This window comes from Ptychodera flava, chromosome 4 (genome assembly GCF_041260155.1).
Source record: "Ptychodera flava strain L36383 chromosome 4, AS_Pfla_20210202, whole genome shotgun sequence".
NCBI lineage: Eukaryota > Metazoa > Hemichordata > Enteropneusta > Ptychoderidae > Ptychodera > Ptychodera flava.
Genome location: NC_091931.1, coordinates 21864549 through 21885464, shown reverse-complemented (window position 1 = coordinate 21885464; position 20916 = coordinate 21864549). Strand labels below are relative to the sequence as shown.

Here is a 20916-nt window from a genome sequence, read left to right as displayed (position 1 = left end):
TCGCGTTGGTGACATGTGTAATGAATATTCGCGTTGGTGACATGTGACCGGCTAGACCATTTCCGGATATCGTCCTTTGGAAAGCAGATCAAAGCATCGATTTCATCAAGCTTGGACTGGATTAGCCTGTTTTATAAAGGTTTTCGTTTTCAGCTATCAACTTTGTTGAAATATCATGGCAAATCTGCCGGGTAGCGACTGCAATTATGTAGGACAGACCATGGATGTACAAAAATAGAACAGCCGTATCTTTGCGTTCGACTCGGCGATCGACAAACACTGGGATTTAATGCGCATATACGTTTGAGTTTTATTCTCTTGCCTACAAAATATCTTTCGAAAAGTTGATAGTTGCTGCATTTCTATTCAGAGTTTTGTTGAAAAAAAGTAGCTATCTACGGCTAGCGGTTTAATTGGTCCCCTAAAATAGTATTGCTGAAAGTTTTTGGAGTGACCTACAGAACGGAGTTGTGAGCGGGGCAAACTACGTAAAGCTAAAATTGGATCGCACAGTAACAAATGACGGAAACCGATCGAGCCAGTCGCGACAGCTACAAGACTAGCTGAAGTCTATTTATCATAGAATACAGGTATTTCTCGATACAAATTAATTTCCATGCATTCTGATGTATCTTATCATAACGCAAGTTGATCAACATGGTTCTGGCAATGACAGTTGACGCAAACGCAAGGAAAGAAAAAGAGATGCGCCGTACTCAAATAAAGACTCTGACAACAGCACACACATCAATTTAACCTTTATTAGGGAAACAAATGTACCGATCGGGACATAGGCCTATGATACAATTTGATTCATCTCGTTTTCTTTTATGACGCTTTCCCATATCATATGAGATGATATTTCATTTGCGACAGCAGTCTAAATATAGCATGTCATATATATAATTTTTGAGGTTTTCGTGACACTACAAAAGCTTCTAATATTTTCAAGGTCCAAGGTTTGCCCCTAAAATTTCGACTTGGGGCATGCGATCAACAGAAAATGTTAACGTTGAGCCCTGCATTCACTGTTGTTATGATGATCACTTTCACAGAGATATCAGTTTAAAAAAAGAAAATTACCTTTACAACTCGTCAAATTTGGCGGGTCAGCCAAATTTTCATTATCGATACTAATGATGTCAACAGAATGTTGAAGTTGGTTGTTGTGATAGAAGTTAATACGAAAACGAATACGAATACGAAAATGATGTTTGTTTAAAAAATCTTTCCTCCAAAGACTACTGCTGGCCCATAGGCGCTTTTAGCTTGGTAGTCTGCTAAATAGTTTGATTTTCGGCTCAATCTATCGATCCCGTGGTCAATATGCCCGCCACTGTAACCAAGTGAGTATTTAGGGTACAATGGCGGGCATATCGAGTACGGGATCGATAGATCGAGCCGAAAATCGATCTATTTAGCAGACTAACCAGCTAAGGGGCGCCTGTGTACTGGCCGTTTGTTTTTAAAATCTCTCCTCTAATGATAGCGACGATATCTTTCAATGTAGGGCCTAAAAAGATTTGATCTTTTCCAATTTACATTCTCAAATATTGAAGTATTGATATATTGTCATATAAAAAGCACTTAAAGTTCTGTAAAGACAGAACTTTTATATAAAACGTACGAAATTTGGACTAAAAATAAAAAATTTTGTCAGTGACTCCAATACGAATACGAATACGAATACGAATACGAAAACGAATACGAAAATAACTTCAGCATCGTTCCTGGGTCGGGGTAAACAGAACAACCACATTTGTGGACATTTGCGATTTGAACGTCTCAGAATCTAGTTCCGCTATAAACATGAGCAAAGCTTACCGTACTGACGTTTTGGTTGCTCTATCAATCATATCTCTTCTGTTCATTCAAACTGCGTATACAAAAGGTAAGTTGATAGATAACGTCTAACTGTGAAGTGGGACGCCAGTGAGCTGCATTTATAATTATATACAGCTTTTAGGTTTCCCTATTGTAGTACGTATTTTTCTCAGAAAGAGACGCTAGCTGCCAGACTGCACCTAATTTCCAACAAATTAAAATATTAAGCTCTAGAGGCACCAGTTAATTTCCGTGATCGTGGTTTTGTGAAGGGATCATTGGGCGACAAAACTTGCAGTGTGATCATGACCGGTCGATCGACCGTGTTCTTTGTTTTTTAATGTGGTACTGAAGTGAAAGCCTTGCTATCGTTATTTACCCAATTCATGGAGCTAACAAATTAGCTCTATGCCCAAGTGTACGTTAGACTGGCCCCAGTCGCCTGGCTTTTCTCGACAGCTGAGTTACTAGCACGATCTGCGCAACGCGCAACGGCCTACCATTAGCGCGACGGTCTGCTGATGTTTTAGTCCCAGAATTTCTTATGTTTTGATACTTATATGCCCACAGACGCGACGTCAGACTTTTTTCACTTGCGCAAAATTCTGCATTCCAAACACATCTTCTTTTCAGAGACACTAATAGTAAATCTGCTTATGGTGTCACGTGCAAGAAATCCAGTCGCTTGTAAATGTTGCGTTTTCAGAAAATTTAGTATCGGTGACAGAGAGTTCACAAGACAACATACCACCAATGACATTTTGCATCGCCCGGTCTGCACGGCTTGTAAGGTGACATCCTTGGCGAGCGAAGTTGCACATTTTGTGGACATCTATAACTTTGAAATAAACGAACATGCTTTGACGTTGCATTAAATGTTTATATTGCTCAACACTGACAATGCTGACCAAAGAAGCTTTTTCGAAGGATTTTTTTTGGATTTCTACAACATTACACAGTTACTTTACCCCATTAAAGCTGTACCCACGACAGCAAAAAAGTGGGCATCAACTTGTCTGAAACAAGAAATGAACAACGTAGCTTAACTCGGTTCTGAAGGTATTCGAGTAGGGTCGCGGGTCGAGGGGTGTCAATAGCCATATAGGGCAGCTCCTGGCTATTGACACCCGGGTGTCAATAGACACTCCGAATTAATACAATGAGGTGCCAATTACGTGTAAGAGTGAGGTATGTACAGGTTGTTTGAAGGCGGATGCGTTACGCCAACAAGCTGTACACATAACTCACTCTTAATTTGCATCTTATTATGTAATGATGGATGCCATGCCTTGATAACGACCACTGTGCGACAACGCGAAGACAGCTGGCACTTCAGGAACACGAAATTGGCTGGCAGAGCGCTGTGAAACGCTGCGCCTGACATGTTAACCACGCCACGATCATGCTCTAGCCCTGCGTACGATGCCCGGGGTATGATGCCGTGTGTTTCCGGGGTTATAAGGACTAGGTTATGCTGGTGTCAAATGTGAGCACGGTTACTCTACCTGTGGTCAAAATCTGTCCCAAGGCATTATAGTGCTGTAAAAGGAGTCAACAATTAATTTTATTGTAATTTTATTCAATGTTACTCAGTTTGTAAAATTTGAATTTCGTTATTAGCTCATGTGTTCACAGTATAGGTGAGCAAAATGACATGTCGCAGCGATATCTGTCTGTCTGTCTGTCTGTTCATCTGTCTATCTCTCTGTCTCTCTGCCTGTGGGCCCGATGTCAAAATGGCTCAGGCCAAAGAAACATTGTGCTGTTCCGATAACCCTACCAACCCTATTTTTTGCCTGACGACCCTAAACTTTTTAGAGCTAGGTAAACATGTGCAGAAGTAAAAAAGAAAGAAAGAATAAACTCGTAAAATCACGTGTTCGTTACCTGGCATTTGATTTTTGCTTGAACAAGGATGTCTATGTTTTTATTCCTTTTATATGTATGATACATTTTTCCGGAAATGCTGTGACCAGTGTTTGATCGCCCTGAACCCCTGAAAATGCATATTTAAAAATAAAAATATTTTGGGAAAAAAATCCTTGCCAACCTAGCCTATTTTTGAAAACCATGTTATCGGAACAGCACAATTTATTTTTTTAGCCTCATCAGATCTGAATCTAATCTGGTACATAGAATCAGTTTTGCAAATGGCAAGAACTGATTAGGTTTTGGTGGTGGATGATGGCTTGCTTACTTTTTGCTCATTTGCATAATTAATGATTTTAGAAAAAAAACGACTATACATTGAGAAAGACTGCAGGGAATTTGCTACAAATGTTGACCATACCAAGATGCGTAAATCATGAAAGGTTTTAGGGGGTGACATGAAAGATAACTGCTAATTTGCATATTTAATGAACTTTCCTAATTAGGGATATATATCTGTATTGACTCGATCAAAATTGACAAAACTGGGTATGTATATTCAAGATAGTATGATTTAACATAATTGAAAGTCATTAAGCATTTTTACTTCAGCCAATTCCTAATGTGCATATTTAATGAACTTTCCTAATTTGGATACTTATCTGAATTGACTCAACCAAAGTTGACGAAACTTGCTATGTACATTGAAGAATCTTCGATACAACATTACTGAAATTCATTTAAGCATTTTATTTCAGCAAATTCCCAATTTGCACATTTAATGAACTTTCCTAATTAGGGATATATAACGTGACTTACTCGATCAAAGTTGGCAAAACATGCTATGTACGTTAATGACAGGTTAAAACAATATTTAAAGTCATTTCACATTTTCATGTGAGCTAATTTACAATTTGCATATCTAATAAACTTTCACAGTTTGGCACATATAGCTTGAAGGACTTGACCAAATGCAATTACACTTGCTAAGTGGTGATTATGTGACCACAATGACAGCAGTCAAAGAAATTTAGTATTTTTATTTCAGCTAATTACATATTTTTACTCTTAATGACCTTTAGAATTAATCTGTAGTGAATATTGCTCATGTTGTTGGTCATAACACTTAATTCCATGAAGTTGCAAACATGAGGCAAAAGTTTAAATTTACAAACAACTGTAATATATAATGAAACACATGAACATTTTCAGTTCTTATCTGGTTTGTTAATAAAAACTGAAAAACTACTGGTGTAGACACACAATCATCACTATTAACTAAATCCAGAAGGTCAATTCACAGTCCCTCAACACACTGTGGCCAATTTCTCTGGCAACCTCAAATTGCCATCGCACAGGGATCGGAACAGTGCAATCTGGGTATGTTGCTGTGTATGTAGTATTGAAAAACACAAGTATTTTCTTTTTTTGTATTAATTCAATGGCACTTTTAACCTCATCCATACAAAAGAAAATATTAAAGACACTGTAGCTGTAACTCTTGAAATTTGTGGACCTGAAAAAAGCTTTCTTTTTTCTCTGGTTTTCTTTAAATTCTACAAATTTAAAGGATATAGTCTTTTACCATTGAAAAATTGGACAAGCAAATTTAAATTTTAACCGTTATTTTGATTTCCCGCCATTTTTAAAAATTGGTAATATTACAAAGAAAACATAGCATACGGTGTCCCAGTGGAAAACATTCAGCACTGTACATTATATTTTGGACTATTCTGTTGTTTCTGTGAAGATTCAAATGCATATATGCAAGTATTTACGTACTACGTTTTTGCTTTATTTGCATGAGGGTGCCATTTTATGTTTGGGCAAAGAGTTATTATTTATCTTGCTCAAAATTGCACATGTAGTCCCAGCGGACAGTTTAATGTACCTGTATAAACACCCCTCAATGAGTACATTCCAATGAACTTGTTTTAGTTTGGCAGTAAAATCACAAAAATAATGCCAAAAAGATAGGATTAGAGTCAAGAGTCCAGTGTTTTAGTGTCAAAATGTTCATGTACTGATGGCAATCTTCATTAGCTATGAATACACAGCGTCACTGTGCTGTGGCGTATCGATCGCGTTAGGATCAGTCGCCACCCTTGACCCGAGCTCAAGCAGGATCGCTATTGATATGCCACAGCTGCAGCACCGCTGCACAGTCACAGCTAAATCCACTTATGAGTGTGAGAGAATAGCGTAAATGAAGAGTAAAGACTGCCATAATGAAAGTCAACAAACCGTCTTTTGGTAAAGGAATAAAACGGAAGACCCCGGTGACTATGCTTTATCATTTCTGTACATCCTCAAGGTTGCATCGCAACACCGATAGACTAGCGTGTAATTGCAGACCGGTGAACATCAGCTGTATCTGCAAAGCATGCATGTTCATTTTGTGTAATTGATAGACAAATTTACAAATCCAACTGGGAAGTTCAAGCATGAACAATACATAATATTAAAAGGGATTTTATAAAAACAGTAAACATGCATATTACAAACAATGATCTCTTCAAGAGCGTTGATGGGCATAGCTGGAGACTGGCATTTTCCTTCACACAATTGACATACCTGACTTCCAATTTGAATGACCTAACAAAGTTGTTTTTCATATCAGACATGACTGTTTCGGTTTTTTTAGCTCATATTTGGTTTTTATATAAATACCAAAAAGAGCTTATACGGTGAGTCAGTGGTGTTTGTATGTCTGTATGTATGTGGGTATGTATGTGCGGATGTATGTCCGTCACACGCAAAAGCTCCCATACCGCCAAAGCTACCATCTAAGTATTTGGTGTACAGGTAGATGCAGGGGTTAATTGAGATGTGACGTTGTTTAAATAAATACGTCAGTGTCAAAAACGTGCAAATGAGGTAAGAAAAAGGGAAATTTTGCAAATGTTCAGGAGTGGTGGCATGCCAATGACTGAAACAGGATACTCCACTGACCTTGAGTCATTTCCTGTCATTGTTTATGAACTGTTACATATTAGCAGACCTGCTCAAACTAAGGGACGGACCATTAGATCTTGGGAGGGGGTTGGTCACAATGAAATTGTGAACATTTTTTTACAATTGTAAATTTCTAAAAAAAAATTTTTCCAAATGAGAAAAGCTGTGCTAATTTTTTTTTCTGAGTAAATTTTCAGATTTATAATTTGTTTTTAGTTCGACGCCGTCTGAGGATACAATATACATCCATATCACTAGCGCAAATAAGATTGCATGCTGTAACTACAACATACATATGGCCTAGTGATTTATATTCTGATAGATTTCGCGAAATGTTTCAGATCATCTTTTGATAAGCTGAGAAGCTGTTTGCAAAAAAATGATGTGAAATTTCAATATTTGTGTTTTTAGGACAATTTTAACCCTTTTTTGATCAAAACATCTATTTCTCTGTAGCAGCATTTCCAACTTTTTGTCACACTTGTTTTTCTGGTTTAAATATTTCTTGTTGTTTTTCTGGTTGTACTGTGCAGAAGTCATTGTCATAACATCCACGTAGAATTTTCCTGCACTGAACAGACAGAAACAACATTTATTGTTGATCTTTGGTACCCATACTGGTATGTACCAATTCTGATCAAATGTGAGCGACCGTATAATTGCGGTATTTTTTTTCCATCGTGTGAAACAGCATCCAACCCATACAATGTACTGTTCATTGTTGTGGATGACCTTAGGCCAACCATTGGTTGCTATGGTGATCAGATGAGGTACTTCACACCAAATATTGACCAGTTGGCAGCGCAGTCTGTCAAGTTCACCAATGCCCATGCACAGGTAAGTTGCAACTTTCTGATATGAATTTGCCATGTATGTGTTTCTTGAAGGCTTAATTGAGAATGATGAAATTGAGTAATTTCTGGATGAGCTTAAAACTCGGATCATACATGTACAGCACCTATTGACTAACCTATCAGAAGTGCCTGGCAAAATGCCCATCCTTAAAAAAGAATGGTTCAATAGCTGAGTTAAGTTGCTACAATTTTTCCAATGCCGACCACTCCAAACACAATAGCTTTACGTAGCATTCACACATACTTACCCGCCATAATACATCTCATACAAACTTACAGCAATGAATACACCTTGTTCATGAAGAATGTACATCTGTAGGTGTTCAGAGCAGTCACAGACTTTGAACGTCGCCAGGTATAGCGTGACAATTTTCAAAACTTTTGTGGTTCGTATCAGACCCTCACTACCTTTTGCTATTGGTGCAGACTAGAGTTTTCATTTGTGGGAACTGAAGGCTATGGTTGAATTTCATACATTTGTATGCATTCCTGAGACCAGTCAAAGTTAGGATGCTTATTTTTTAAAAATCGTTATTAATCATATCTTTTTACATCTTTTTCTGCTGATGTAAAGCAAGCAGTGTGCGCTCCCAGTCGCGTTTCATTCCTAACTGGACGTCGCCCAGACACGACCAAACTCTATGATTTCTACTCGTACTGGAGAACACAGGCTGGAAACTTCACCACGCTGCCCCAGCACTTCAAAGACAATGGCTACTTCACTGCATCAGTCGGTAAAGTTTTCAACCCAGGTATAGCGCATTGCTGCATTTTGTATTTTCACTTCGACAAATGCTCTGCTCTACCACAGAGTTTATTTTAGATTTCCACGTGAAGAAGCAGCTTCAAGTGTGTTTAAGAATGTTAATGTGACCCATTACTACCCATTATGTATATCAAAGCCTCCGGTACTCAACTTTCTCTCCAGTACAATGTGTCAAAAATTCAGCGAAATAAAAAATGAGGTGTGGCTATAGGGGTGCAGCCATACACTCCCAGTATATCCCATCTCTCCAATTCAGCAATATTTGTCATGAATCCTATTTTTGCCCGTTACGCCATAATTCTGCACAAGTGACAAGAGCCGATTCTGAAAATTTCGACAAGACTGCCAAGGAGGATGAATTTTGGTTAATTGTGATCACAAATATTAAAATAAAGTGCTTATGATCCAACCTCAAGCACTAAACTATTAGTCAGGACAGATGCGCAAGACAAAATTTTTCCCGAGTTTGTGTCATCCACAGCAAATATTGTGCAAATATTGCTGTATTTAGCTACCGACCTACAATCGAGGTCGGTGCTGTTTAATGTTCAACAGTGATTTGACCAAGTAGATAGCCACACCTCTGATTGACAAGTCACATTGACAGGGAATTAACAGATTTTCATCTTGTGTATCTCACTTTTCTCTGTCCTAATATTTTATTTGACAAAATGTTTTTGTCATTTCTAGGAATATCATCTAATAATACTGATGACTATCCGTACAGCTGGTCTGTCCCTGCTTATCATCCGTCAACTCAGAAATATAAAATGGACAAGGTAAAAGAAACATCTTGAACCAGGAAAGAACCCCATGTTTCCCCATCTATTTTTGTGTGTGCACATATTTCTTGTACTGGAAACAGAGTTCTCCCTGAATAAGGTTACAGGGGTGTGGCGCCATCTCGCAAATTCAGAACATCTTTTTGTGAAAATGCTATGTAACAAAAATTTTTTCAAATTAGAATGAAAAAAATCTGCATATATCCACAGGAAAAATCAGCCTTTGCCACTCAAGTCCTCTTGTAAATATTTCCTCAGGAAGAACTCTGCCAAAATAGTTGACACTTTGCAACTCGCTCACACAATAAAATGTTTATTAAGGTTGTACCTACATGCCTCAAAAGTTAAAGACAAACTTTTGCTGAAACTTTCCTCAATGAAATACTTTAAACCCCTCTCTCCCCAAAAAAATCGGGTGTCACCTACAAAGTTGTTGCTAGAGAAACAAATTACCTAACATTTACCAATATTTGAATTTCAAAATGGCCGCCTTCCCTGTGTCAACACTATGTAGAAGAATCGTGCATTTTCAAGCAACTAAGACAGTGAAAACTATTCTTTCTCCAAAAGCATTTAAATGACACCCCCTCCCCCATGGGTTAGACTTGACAAGTACTGGAAAAGTTTTGAGAGTCCAATTATCTATTCCCGCATTCATAATAGTGTGAAAGAGAACATGTAAATTTCCTCATGCTAAGGTATGAATGAAGATTTTACAAATTCAAAGTTTGACCTCACATATAAAACTACAAATTTGATGGTCAGTGTACTGTCTTCTGAAAGATTTGAGGTCATTTTCTAGATCTGAAAAAGCAACTTGTTGTGAGTTATTCAAAAGCACACGATAGCAGTGACAATGTGACATAGGACAAAACCTTGAAGGTGATGTTTGTTTGTCGATTTATTTCCTCCAAAGGTATGTCCTGGTAAAGATGGTGAGCTGTACATGAATTTGGTGTGTCCTGTTGACGTGACGACCCAACCAGAGGGGACCCTACCGGACATACAAAGCACACAGTATGCCATTGAAATCCTGAAGAATATATCAGCAAAACACCAGATGAACACCATTGAAGAGAAACAGCCTTTCTTTCTCGGCGTAGGCTACCACAAACCTCACATCCCACTGAAATATCCCAAAGAATTCCGTGACCTGTATCCACTGTCCTCCATCAGGCCGGCACCTGATCCGCACTACCCACCGAAGTTTCCATCGGTTGCATGGAATCCGTGGACTGATGTACGGAAGAGGGATGACATCATCGCTCTCAATGTCAGTTTTCCGTATGGTCCAATACCAAGAAATTATCAGGTAGAGTCTTCATTTGTATGTGTACAAGCATCTCCCAAAGAAAAGTTAAACCTCAGCACAGTGCCTTGCACATACTTTGTGTTGTCAAAGCTTCCAGTGTTCATACCCTTGCATGTTTTGTAACACCAAACCAGTTATATCTTTTGAAAATTTACAAAAAATTTTCCTATTTAGAAACTATAATTAACAAAAGCAAAGAAATAGAATCAAGTGCTGGAGTCGCGTTTTTTTAGTTTTAAAATATTTTTGATGAATTGGTTAAAAAAATGTGAATATCTGCACATGGGTATTACGAAACATTGATATCTACTCATCTCAAAGTATGTGAAATTACAATGCATTAGTGTGTCAGTAGCGTTTATTTGAATATTTGTTTCAAATTTATGAAAAATTTGAGAAATTTTGCTGTTTTCGTCTCACATTCCTGTCCAACATCACGCAACATCATCATGTTTTTTCAGTTGCTGATACGGCAGAGTTACTACGCGGCAACTACTTACACGGACAGCCTGGTTGGTCAGCTACTGTCAAGCTTGGACCTGTATGGATTTTCAGACAACACTGTCATTGTGCTGGTTGGTGATCATGGTAAGTGAGAGGCTAGCAGTCCTTTATCAAATTTTACGGGAAAAAAATGCTTTCCTTATCGTTCAGTCTAGGCTTTGATGTGTGATACAGCTGGTTAGAGTCTGTGTACCATGAAACTCCAAATAAAAACCTGGTGCAAGAATGCTTGAGTAATGAACCGATCCATAAACAGGTATACACGTATCATGAGATGATGTATGCGAGAGTGATAGTGTACTATTCAAAACTGAGCAATGTACCCGTCGCTGAGGTAGTTTATTGTTTTTTCGTAATAGCAGCATATTGAAATTCTAGTGTGAAATTTTAAAAAAAGGTGATTTCCAGTTATTTATTTGAGAGCTAGTATGTGTTGCAACAGTGCCATATATATATATTGCAAATATAGGGCTGTTACTTTCACAGCTTGACCGGTCAGATCTCTGCATTTATGCCATCAATGTATTGACATGTACCTGAATATTTGTGTAGATATTTATTTCTAGATGTAAAATATGTGTCGATATGTATGTATTCTTATTTTTCTCCCCATCTCAGGCTGGTCCCTTGGAGAACACCAAGAGTGGGCTAAGTACAGTAATTTCCAGGTTGCAACTAGGGTGCCACTGCTTGTGCACATACCTGGTGTGACAGATCAGCTCTCGCAGACAGAAGGGAAATTTTCCTTTGTGGATGTGTTTGAGACTTCAAGGTCAGATGCTGGATTGAACAGGACTCAGGATGTATGGAAACGCAGATATAGGGCAAAGGAAACTGATAGAGGCCTGAAAACAGCTGGAGGGAAATCTGATGACCTTCAAAGTCCACAGGAAGGGAAGTTGACTACAGGAAGAGAGTCTTTTAATTTAAAGTGGGCTCAAGGCTACATGAGCGATAACCATATTGAGCTGGTTGATCTTTTCCCAAGTCTGTCTGAGATCTGCCGATTAAAGGTGCCACCACTGTGTCCTGCAAATTCGTCAGAAATCGAACTGTGCACGGAGGGGCTTAGTTTTGTACCCCTTATTGAGAGCTTAACAAGCACTGTCAGGGACAGCGCTGTTCAGTTACACTGGAAAAATGCCTCATTCAGTCAGTATCCACGACCTTCGGACCAACCTCAGGAAAACAGTGATCTGCCGCATTTAAAGGACATCAAGATCATGGGTTACTCCATGGTGACTGACTTGTACCATTATGTCGAGTGGATCGGTTTTAACCCACGGACGTTTTCCCAGAACTGGGATGATCTTCATGCCAGGGAGTTGTACATACTTAAAAACGATCCTTCTGAAGACAATAACGTAGCTATGGAACCCACATACGAAGACCTCGTCAAGAATTTGTCAGAGCTCTTACGCAAGGGGTGGAGGCATGCCCTGCCAATGAATCTGCGGCAATCATCCCATGATTTGCTCACATCAGTTTGACTGAACACAATGATACATCATACAAAATCTAGGTGATGAAGTTATTTAAATCAGAGTAGCAGGCCAAGTTGGCTAATCCCAGTGGACCATAGACTTCTAACCAAGGACCACTGCATTTTACACAGGGCTGAGCAATTTTTGTTTTAATCTAAATTGTTGTCAGAATTTTTAAATTTTTATGCGAAGATAGATATACCTTCTCTGATCTCTGAATTTATATATATACCCAATATCTTGGTTTCTTTGTTTCATGACTTTTTATTGCAAATTCCATACACGACAAAAATAACACTTCATTCTTTAAAACTTGAGTGTGTGTACAGAAAGAAACACATAAAGCTACCTATAGAGGGCAGTAGTTGTACAACTCAGGTTCCGAGAAATCACCAGGGTTATGCTCCTGAAGAGATGAAACGATATGACATGTTATCGCATTAACACATGTACACTTGTAAGTTTTTTTGAGTGAGAAAGACAAAAAATTTTCAACATTGAACTGCCATTGAACTGAAATAGACACAGCACTTCACGTTTTCTAACCCATGGTCTAGTTTACTTCCATTTATACTGTCATGCTATTGCTAGCATGACTTTATAATTTCAGAAAGCTGAGCATGTTTTCAATTCTGGAATCTTCACAAATTAACAAAGAATTTTTTTTTGTTCTCATGTTGAAAGATGCTAGTATTGTAAATTGCACAGGAATTTTTAATTTCATTGCTAAACACATATGGTGAAGTCGTCTAACTGTTCAACTCAAAAATTTAAATCCTGAACAAAGGATGAAATGGACACTTTAATAGCTACATGTACAGTCCAGGGTTTTAAATTGTACTTTCATGTTATCCCTGAGTGGTGGTGTCTCTGTATGATGCATTTACAGGCAATAAAGCAATGTTTGTCACTTTGCAAGTCATTTATGACATCCCTGGCTTAGTGTGTTTCTTTCAACAGTGAAAAGAAGGAAAAACTTCTAAAAGAGCCTGACAAAATGAAGGAAACTATGCATCCAGAAGAAATATTTTTGTTTTCTCCTCCATCAATGCGGTAGAGTTGTGTGCGTTCATACAAATGATGGCCATACCTCTAGCCAATATTTCCTTAAACTTTATACAAGATATAACACGTATTATATCATACCAGTATATTGAATGCGCAAATGCAGCGATCTGATCGGTCAAGACGTGGAAAGAATCGTGGTGTATTCGTGATATACCACGGTTGGCACATGAGCAAGCTTTCAGCAAGAGCAAAAATCCTTTTTTGACATTCCCTGCCATAATTTCAATATACTGTTATGATATAATAGCAATAAATCACACCAAGCGGTGGTCTACCACTCCATTTTGACCAGTTCACTTCATATATGCACAAGTGATATATATATATATATATATATATATATATATATATATATATATATACAGCGTTCTCACCAGGCCGCGATTCCGCGACATTCTCGCGTATTTTTCTGTTTTGTCGCGGATTTCTTGGGCGTGCGCGCCAATAGTGGCGCGCCTTTGAAATTATAAACTTTCGTGGTGCCAGCCGTATGGCCGGCCGGCCGTATCATACAGCCAGTACTTTTCACCATGGACGTAAATGATTGACTAGACTAATTACACTTCCTGGTTGAAACCGAGGCAATCTGGAAGCAATACCCGTCAGAGGGCGTACTTAAACCACAGTCACTTGTGATTCGATACATGGCCGATGTGTGGTATGCATTACGTATACCACACAGCGGCCGTCGTGTATTGAACCACACGAGACTGTGGTAGTCTGACGCACTGGACGTGTTCGCCTTGCATACATACCGGTACATGTCAACGGAATTCGCGGAAGCTGGAGGCGTCATGGGCACGATAAATATTTTCATAGGCTACGACAACAATAATCCGAACTACGAAAACACAAGAATGTTAAGCTTGTATATCCCTAAGGAATTACATGAACATTTTTCGAAAACTACGAACTTGAAGCTGGTAGCATTATACTGTGAGTTCCGCATGGCAACCAGGGTCTGGACGGGCGCGACGTTGTGTTCGTGCCGTTGAGATTCATTGAATTTTTGTTTTCAAAAAATAACGCAACTTTGTCTGAGATAATTTTTAGGTCTTTGCTATGTTTGGAATCATGTATAAACTTCGCGGGAGATACGTGTTGCGTGATGTTATCAGGCATTTGCTCCGTTCCTCGCCCACGCGACCTAGTAACTACGACTGGAAATGATTGACAACTTGCCCACTGCCGATTGATAATATTATTCCAAAAGTAGTTCAGAGGTTTAAATGTGGAATAGTTGGAGGAAAGTTCTCTTATTATGCAAAAAATTATCAATTCTTGGCTTGCGTATGTGATAAGTATATTATTCCAGCGAACTCATACGTGAAAACATGGACGTCTTTTTTCCATGCTTCGATCAATTGACAAAATTTGTAGCCTTGGCTGGCGACCAAAATTTCACGTCAAAAGTTGATGATTGTTTACAAACATCATAGGGATATGTTTCCTGATCTAAATAGATGCCATAGCACTGACATGGCCTGTTCCTTCTGCCGATTGTGAAAGGGGGTTTAGTGTGCAAAAAAACGTAACTAATGACAGAAATCAACTTGGAGCTGAATGGCTGGACACTCCAGCAACTACTGTTATGGTAGAGGGCCCCGAAATGGACTTTCACACTGGAAAGAACGAAAGTCCCATAGACTTTTCATTAAGAGGCACTGATATTCAATATCAGTTGATATGTTTACCGAATGTTTACAAAAAAAGTTGTTAAGCTGAATGAGTTGTTGAGTCCTTTATTTTTTCCATGCATAGGATAAGGTTCGTATTTGCAGTTTGACTTTTTTTAACATATTTATATATTGTCTCACAAAAATCATCCGTTGTCCCGCTTTTTTTTGGTCAGCGGGACAAAATGTCCCACAAATTTTTTTTTCTGGTGAGAACACTGTAATATATATATATATATATATATATATATATATATATGCGCTCGCTATCAATCGTGAATATTTGTCGTGAACTGGTCAAAATCTCGTGGTATTTTGTCGCTGGGTGTGCTTTATTGCTGAATTATGAGAACAGGTAAGATGCATTCTATCATTCAGTCGTCAGAAAGCAGGGTGAAGGCAAAGTGCCATCCTAGCTTGGAAAGCTGGATTGAAATCAATTCTGTTGCCCTTGATAACATGCATTTTATAAGCAAAAGCCAAACAATAGCCATAGTCTCTTTTACAAACTCTGTGACAGATCACAAGCAGTCACGAGAACAGATGTAGTTTTTGAGCGTCATACCAAATCTACTGAGAGATTCCACACAAACCATAAATCAATCAATCTGCGGATAGTCTTACTATGGTGCCAGTTAAGTAGTATGTTCACAATGTGCTCTTGTGTGCTTGTGATAGCTTTAGCCAAGAATATCACTAACTTTGGATTTTCAAGACTGAATCAACCGATCCAAACTTTTTGGTGATTTTCATGTTTCCCTTGCAGAAAGTCACGTTCAAAGTGCAAGTTACTCAATAATTTCAAATCTTGTACAAATGGTGCCTAATATTTCACTGTTTACTGAATAATGGCACACATGGGAAAATATACACAGTGTTAAAATGCCACGTTTTCATCTGTTGGAAATGTTAGATTTCTGCACAACGATGATGAACAGAAAACATCGTTGGATCATGAAAGATGTAACTTTCATAAAAACCACTCTACACTCAGTTATGGATGGTTGACAAAATGAACCAAAATGTTAGTGACATTTTCTGACAATGATGCCCCTTGTCATACAATGACAACACACCTAGAAAATGGCACACTTCACTTTTTTCCCAGTGTTAAGATAAGTTGTATTCAAACTAATTCACAATGCAGCAATACTAAAACTGATTCACAATGCAGCAATACAATGTATTAAAGCTTTAACGCAGCGATATAAAAGCATGTACATTCACTTAAAGCAGCATGTCTCCCGACTGAAACCAAACACAGGAAACAACATCAAAGCTGCTGCATTCATGAACCCTAGTTGTAACTCTTGATATATTTTTCATATGTTAAAGTTCATTGATGTTTTTCCTTATTCCATCCCCCCACCCATTCCCCTACAAAAAATTTCTGAAATTGCTTCATGTTGAATTAGTCAACACAGTCTGTATATGTGTCACATTTGATCTTATTGTTTACAACTGAATTCAGTCTTGACCAGAATTCATTTGTTGACAAACAACATCGCACGTTGAACGCAATGCCGCGCATCTGCAAGGCTACATACTGTGTATTCAAAACATGCCAGACCCGTAACTTCAGGCGGAAGGGGAACGTGACAGCACAATGGAAATATTATCAAAAGTTACAACCATTACTAAACTAGTAAATTCTGCCGGATGAAATCTCTGAAATTTTGAAAAGCTTTCATCCAACAGACAGCCTAAAGTGCACACCAAAGCTTTTGTAATTTAGACGGGTTTCACTCATCAAGGACTAATATGGCAATGTCGTAGAAGCTCAAATACAAAGTGATGTATGCTTGTACTCTGGGTGTAGGGTAGTACATGTATGTGCATTTTTCTACATGACATGTTTATCACTGATGTTTTTCAAATGTACTCTGACACTTATGCAACTGTTGAGAGACAAAAATGTTGCAAAAACAAAACAGACGATGCTTTCACTAACTCGGCAGTTTTGAAGCTTTATGAAATTCAGAGTCTAACAGGTGTTTGGAAAGCAAAAAAAAAAAGAGTTTTGGGTCATCCATAGAATGGAAAAAATTCTAAGATGTAAAGCAGTGACAGTGTTGTGGTTGGAGAAAAAACTAAAAAAAAAATATAAAGGGTATTTTTCCAGTGAACTTCCCCAACTCAATCATGCAAAACCTTCTATTAGCTAGAGCAATGGGACGAGTCATGCCATCATGCAAATCTACCTATTCTACACTCCTAGCAGAAAACGATTTCAGCTCATCAGGTCTAAGACTTTGATCTATACCAGGTTTCGGGGTGTCTTTGGTCATGGAGACTGTGTATCCGTTCTCGTACAGGTAGAATCTTCTCATTCCTTCAAAGGTGACGAACATGAAGCCATGGTATGGAACAACCTGTGTGAGGGGAAATGGCAATGTGATCATACTGCAGATATTGAATAACTGGAATTAGGATAGACTCTGTGATTAGAAATAGATAAGAAATTCATCAGCAATTGATAAAATCTCATTCAAAATGATTTTACTGACACTGAGAGAATACCTTAGTTTCATGCTAATAATACATGTATTAACAAGATTCAGATCACATTGATAAATGACCACTGATTTTGGGGAGCTAATTATTGCCCCTTACCCCCCCCCCCCCCCCCTAAATTTTGATTTTTTAAGACCAGAAAGAAATAACACTTTTGGTTATACACAGAGGTATGACAAGGAGAACAGAAAGGTCTTTCAACAAAATCTATGTCTTTGGTACGGAAGATGAATAATCAGTGTGTTAGTCCATTGACTTCAACAATACCTAGTGTAGAGAATCTTGCTTATCTAATGCTCACAAGTGAAAAGTTGTGGACTCTATAGTAAAAAGTGTCCTAAAATAAGAAAGTATGAATAACAAAATTCTTCTGGTACCACTTTTCATTGTGACTTTTTAGATATCATGATTTGCACATGAACTGTAGATAAACAAACTTTCTGAAGTTTTACATTGAAAAATAACTGGATTAAAATCTGCTTACCTTCAGCAGGTTGGCAGTGAGCCCTCTCCACAAACCTACAATGCCGTATTTCTGAAACACAACCCTAAATCCCGCAATCATGCCATAAAACTTCACATCAGTTCCTCCTCCTCCCGTTAAAACTCGACTCTGTGCCTTGAAAAGACAAGGTTTAATAAAGACTGGGTCAGTTGTCTCTATTTCCCATTTACAGATACAATAACCTGGTTCACACAGGCAAACTTGGCCAGGGCCAAATATGTCTGAGCACTGACTCAAGGTATTAATAACTTAGTTTCCTGACAGACATGATTGCAAAGACAAAACATATCATCATAGCTTTAGCTCTATGTGACCTCCGACCTTCCAAAGTTCAAAATGGCTGGCTTGGATACCATCATGATGTTTGTACTGTTCATAATTTTTGACCAGGTTTTACACACAAGAGAGGCTAATATGACCACCAATGCTACTATTTTAACAATCAAAGACAACTTCAGTAGTGGAGACTGCTTTGAACTTAGTTCAATGAGCACACACACACACACAAAATTGCACCACTTACTTGCAACTTTTTCCTAATGGTATCAAAGGGATAGGACGCAGTCTGTGCAAATGCAGCAGCTATGCAACCGTTGAAGAAGTTCTCCGTTGGAGACAGCATGTATCTGGGTTTCTGCCATACAGCTTCCTGAAGGATTTCATATGCCCAGAAGTAAGTGGCTGCAAAGGGTATAGTGCCTGAAACAGACACCAGAGATTATTATTATGATTAACGTGTAATTCTATAGATAAGAGAAAAGATATCGCCACCAATAAAGAAAGCTGCACAGGATTTATGCAACATACCTGTGAACCAAATATCAACTCAATCTGGTCTGCAGTTACAGAATTTCAGCAATTTGACGGCTTTTGCTTTTTTACTATTTGCATATTCTGAAAAACAACATGTTCATTTGAACAAATTCACATCTCCACCCTTGGGTCCTCATGCTCACCAAATGCTGAGATGATAGTAGCTGTGGTTTTAAAGTTTTTGATACATACATACATCCGTACATATACATATTCTATTAGACTATGCTTCAGTAGCACTTACTCTAGTGGTCAGCCTGAATTTGCCAAGCTTATGTAAATGACTTTACACTATTGCTGCTTTCACTGTATTGGGGCTTTATCCTTTGTCATCAGACAAATTAAGATGGTCTTACAACTTATACAAGTAATGTTCTTCAAAGACTTGGGGGGAGGGGGTAGGGATGTGTTGTTGGGGTTGTTGTTTATGTGTTGGTTCTCAAAATTTGGTTTCCTATCTTTAACATTTCAGGTAACAAATAACTGATGTGTAATTATTGTTACTGACGATGATGATGATGATGATGATGATTACGATGATGATTACGATCGTCATCATTATCATCACTATGATCATAATGATAAAGATGAGTGACATGATGATGATGATGATGATGATGATGATTACGATCATCATCATTATCATCATTATGATCATAATGATAAAGATGAGTGACATCATGATGATGATGAGGATGATGATGATGATTGTTCACAAACAGAACTTACGGGGTGCAACCGTGTATTTGTATCTTACCCATGAGTGAAGTCCACATCCCTCTGTAAAATGCAAAAAATCCTTCCTGGCGAAATATTGTTTTGAAAGCGTGGACTATACCCCTATAATGCCTTCCTTCTGTGGGGTGGATACGTTGTACTATCAGTCTTGTTTTCACCATGTCGGTGGGATAGGTGACCACTATTGCTACAGCGCCGCCAAGGGTGCCCGCAATCAATGCATCCGGCGTACTCAATCGTCCATAGTTGTCTTGGAGACGCTCCCTGAAGTAATTAAATGCTGCGAACTGCACCGCAGAAAAGGGAAACAGTCTGATGCATCCCATAAGATTTCCTTTCCAGAATGCCCTGATCCCCTCATTTCTGTACAAATTTGGGAAAGTCCGCAGAAAACCCCGTTTGGTGTCCTTCGTTCCGACTTGGGCCAGAATCTTCACGACATCCAGCGGTGAAGTGAGCGATCTGCTGGCGATGCCAGCAATCCCTCCACAAGCAAAATTTTGGAAAAATGTCAGTCTATGGTCTCTGTTCGGTCTACCTACCATATTTACAAACTACAGCTCTATCCAAACACACTAAGACGGTAAACCAACGTCGACATCATGTTGCCACTAACCGCATCTCGCTCCACGCTCGCGACCTTACTTTTGTATGACCTTTAAACTTGTTCGCCTGTATAAGTGACCCAACATATTAAAGATCCTTCCGCCTAAATGATAGGGGTAAAGAAATGTCGTGTTAGAAAATTAACAGCGAATTAAATTTAGATTTCATCATAAAGAAGCTTTTTAACTGAAGAGATTTGTCTTACCATGATTATTACAGGGAAAAGCACAGTTTAGTGATCGGGTACTATTTTGTCTTCGCGTATAAATAAAAATGCAGAAAAGTTTGTGACTCGTTCGACCCGGAAGTGGTTTACCGGCAGATCAGAAGCATGAACAACGTGAAGGTTTTTCGAGAAAGTGTATTACAGGTACTGTTTATTCGATTGTCATCGATTGTTTGTTTATGGTACAGTGTATTACATAACCAGTGAATGAATCTGCCACTTCTTGATGTCAATTATCGAGTTTTGTCGGACACAGTATGTGCCGATGGCGCTGTCACATGTGTCACCACTGGCCACATGCCATATGGCACTTTGTACATGTACACCACGCGTGGTGCAGTACGTACAACCATAGAAGGGGGCTCTTCTGTCTATGGTACAACTACCGTATCAGAACTCATTCTGTGAGTGTGGGAACAT

The 20916-nt window shown here is 38.5% G+C and overlaps 2 protein-coding genes across 2 annotated transcripts in view; one reads left to right on the top strand and one right to left on the bottom strand.

Annotated features, from left to right (window-relative positions):
• LOC139132163 (ufm1-specific protease 2-like) overlaps positions 1 to 20916 on the top strand; it is a 38335-nt gene that overhangs the window by 6525 nt on the left and 10894 nt on the right. Inside the window, exon 2 of the mRNA XM_070698553.1 lies at positions 1820 to 1891. Coding sequence (XP_070554654.1) covers positions 1820 to 1891 — 72 coding nt within the window. The remainder of the gene's footprint in view (positions 1 to 1819; positions 1892 to 20916) is intronic.
• On the bottom strand, positions 12595 to 20333 carry LOC139131185 (solute carrier family 25 member 43-like). Its single transcript, XM_070697158.1, has 4 exons — positions 19684 to 20333; positions 18637 to 18812; positions 18093 to 18227; positions 12595 to 17466 (listed from the first exon to the last, which is right to left on the bottom strand). The coding sequence occupies exons 1-4, from the start codon at positions 20207 to 20209 to the stop codon at positions 17296 to 17298; spliced, it is 1008 nt and encodes a 335-aa protein (XP_070553259.1). The 5' UTR covers positions 20210 to 20333; the 3' UTR covers positions 12595 to 17295.

Coding starts and splice junctions, on each gene's coding strand:
- LOC139131185 (XM_070697158.1), bottom strand. CDS start 20,209: ATGGTAGGTAGACCGAACAGAGACCATAGACTGACATTTTTCCAAAAT. Junction 18,228..18,636: donor CCATTAGGAAAAAGTTGCAA/GTAAGTGGTGCA, acceptor TGTCTTTTCAAG/GCACAGAGTCGAGTTTTAAC. Junction 17,467..18,092: donor TCACTGCCAACCTGCTGAAG/GTAAGCAGATTT, acceptor CCCCTCACACAG/GTTGTTCCATACCATGGCTT.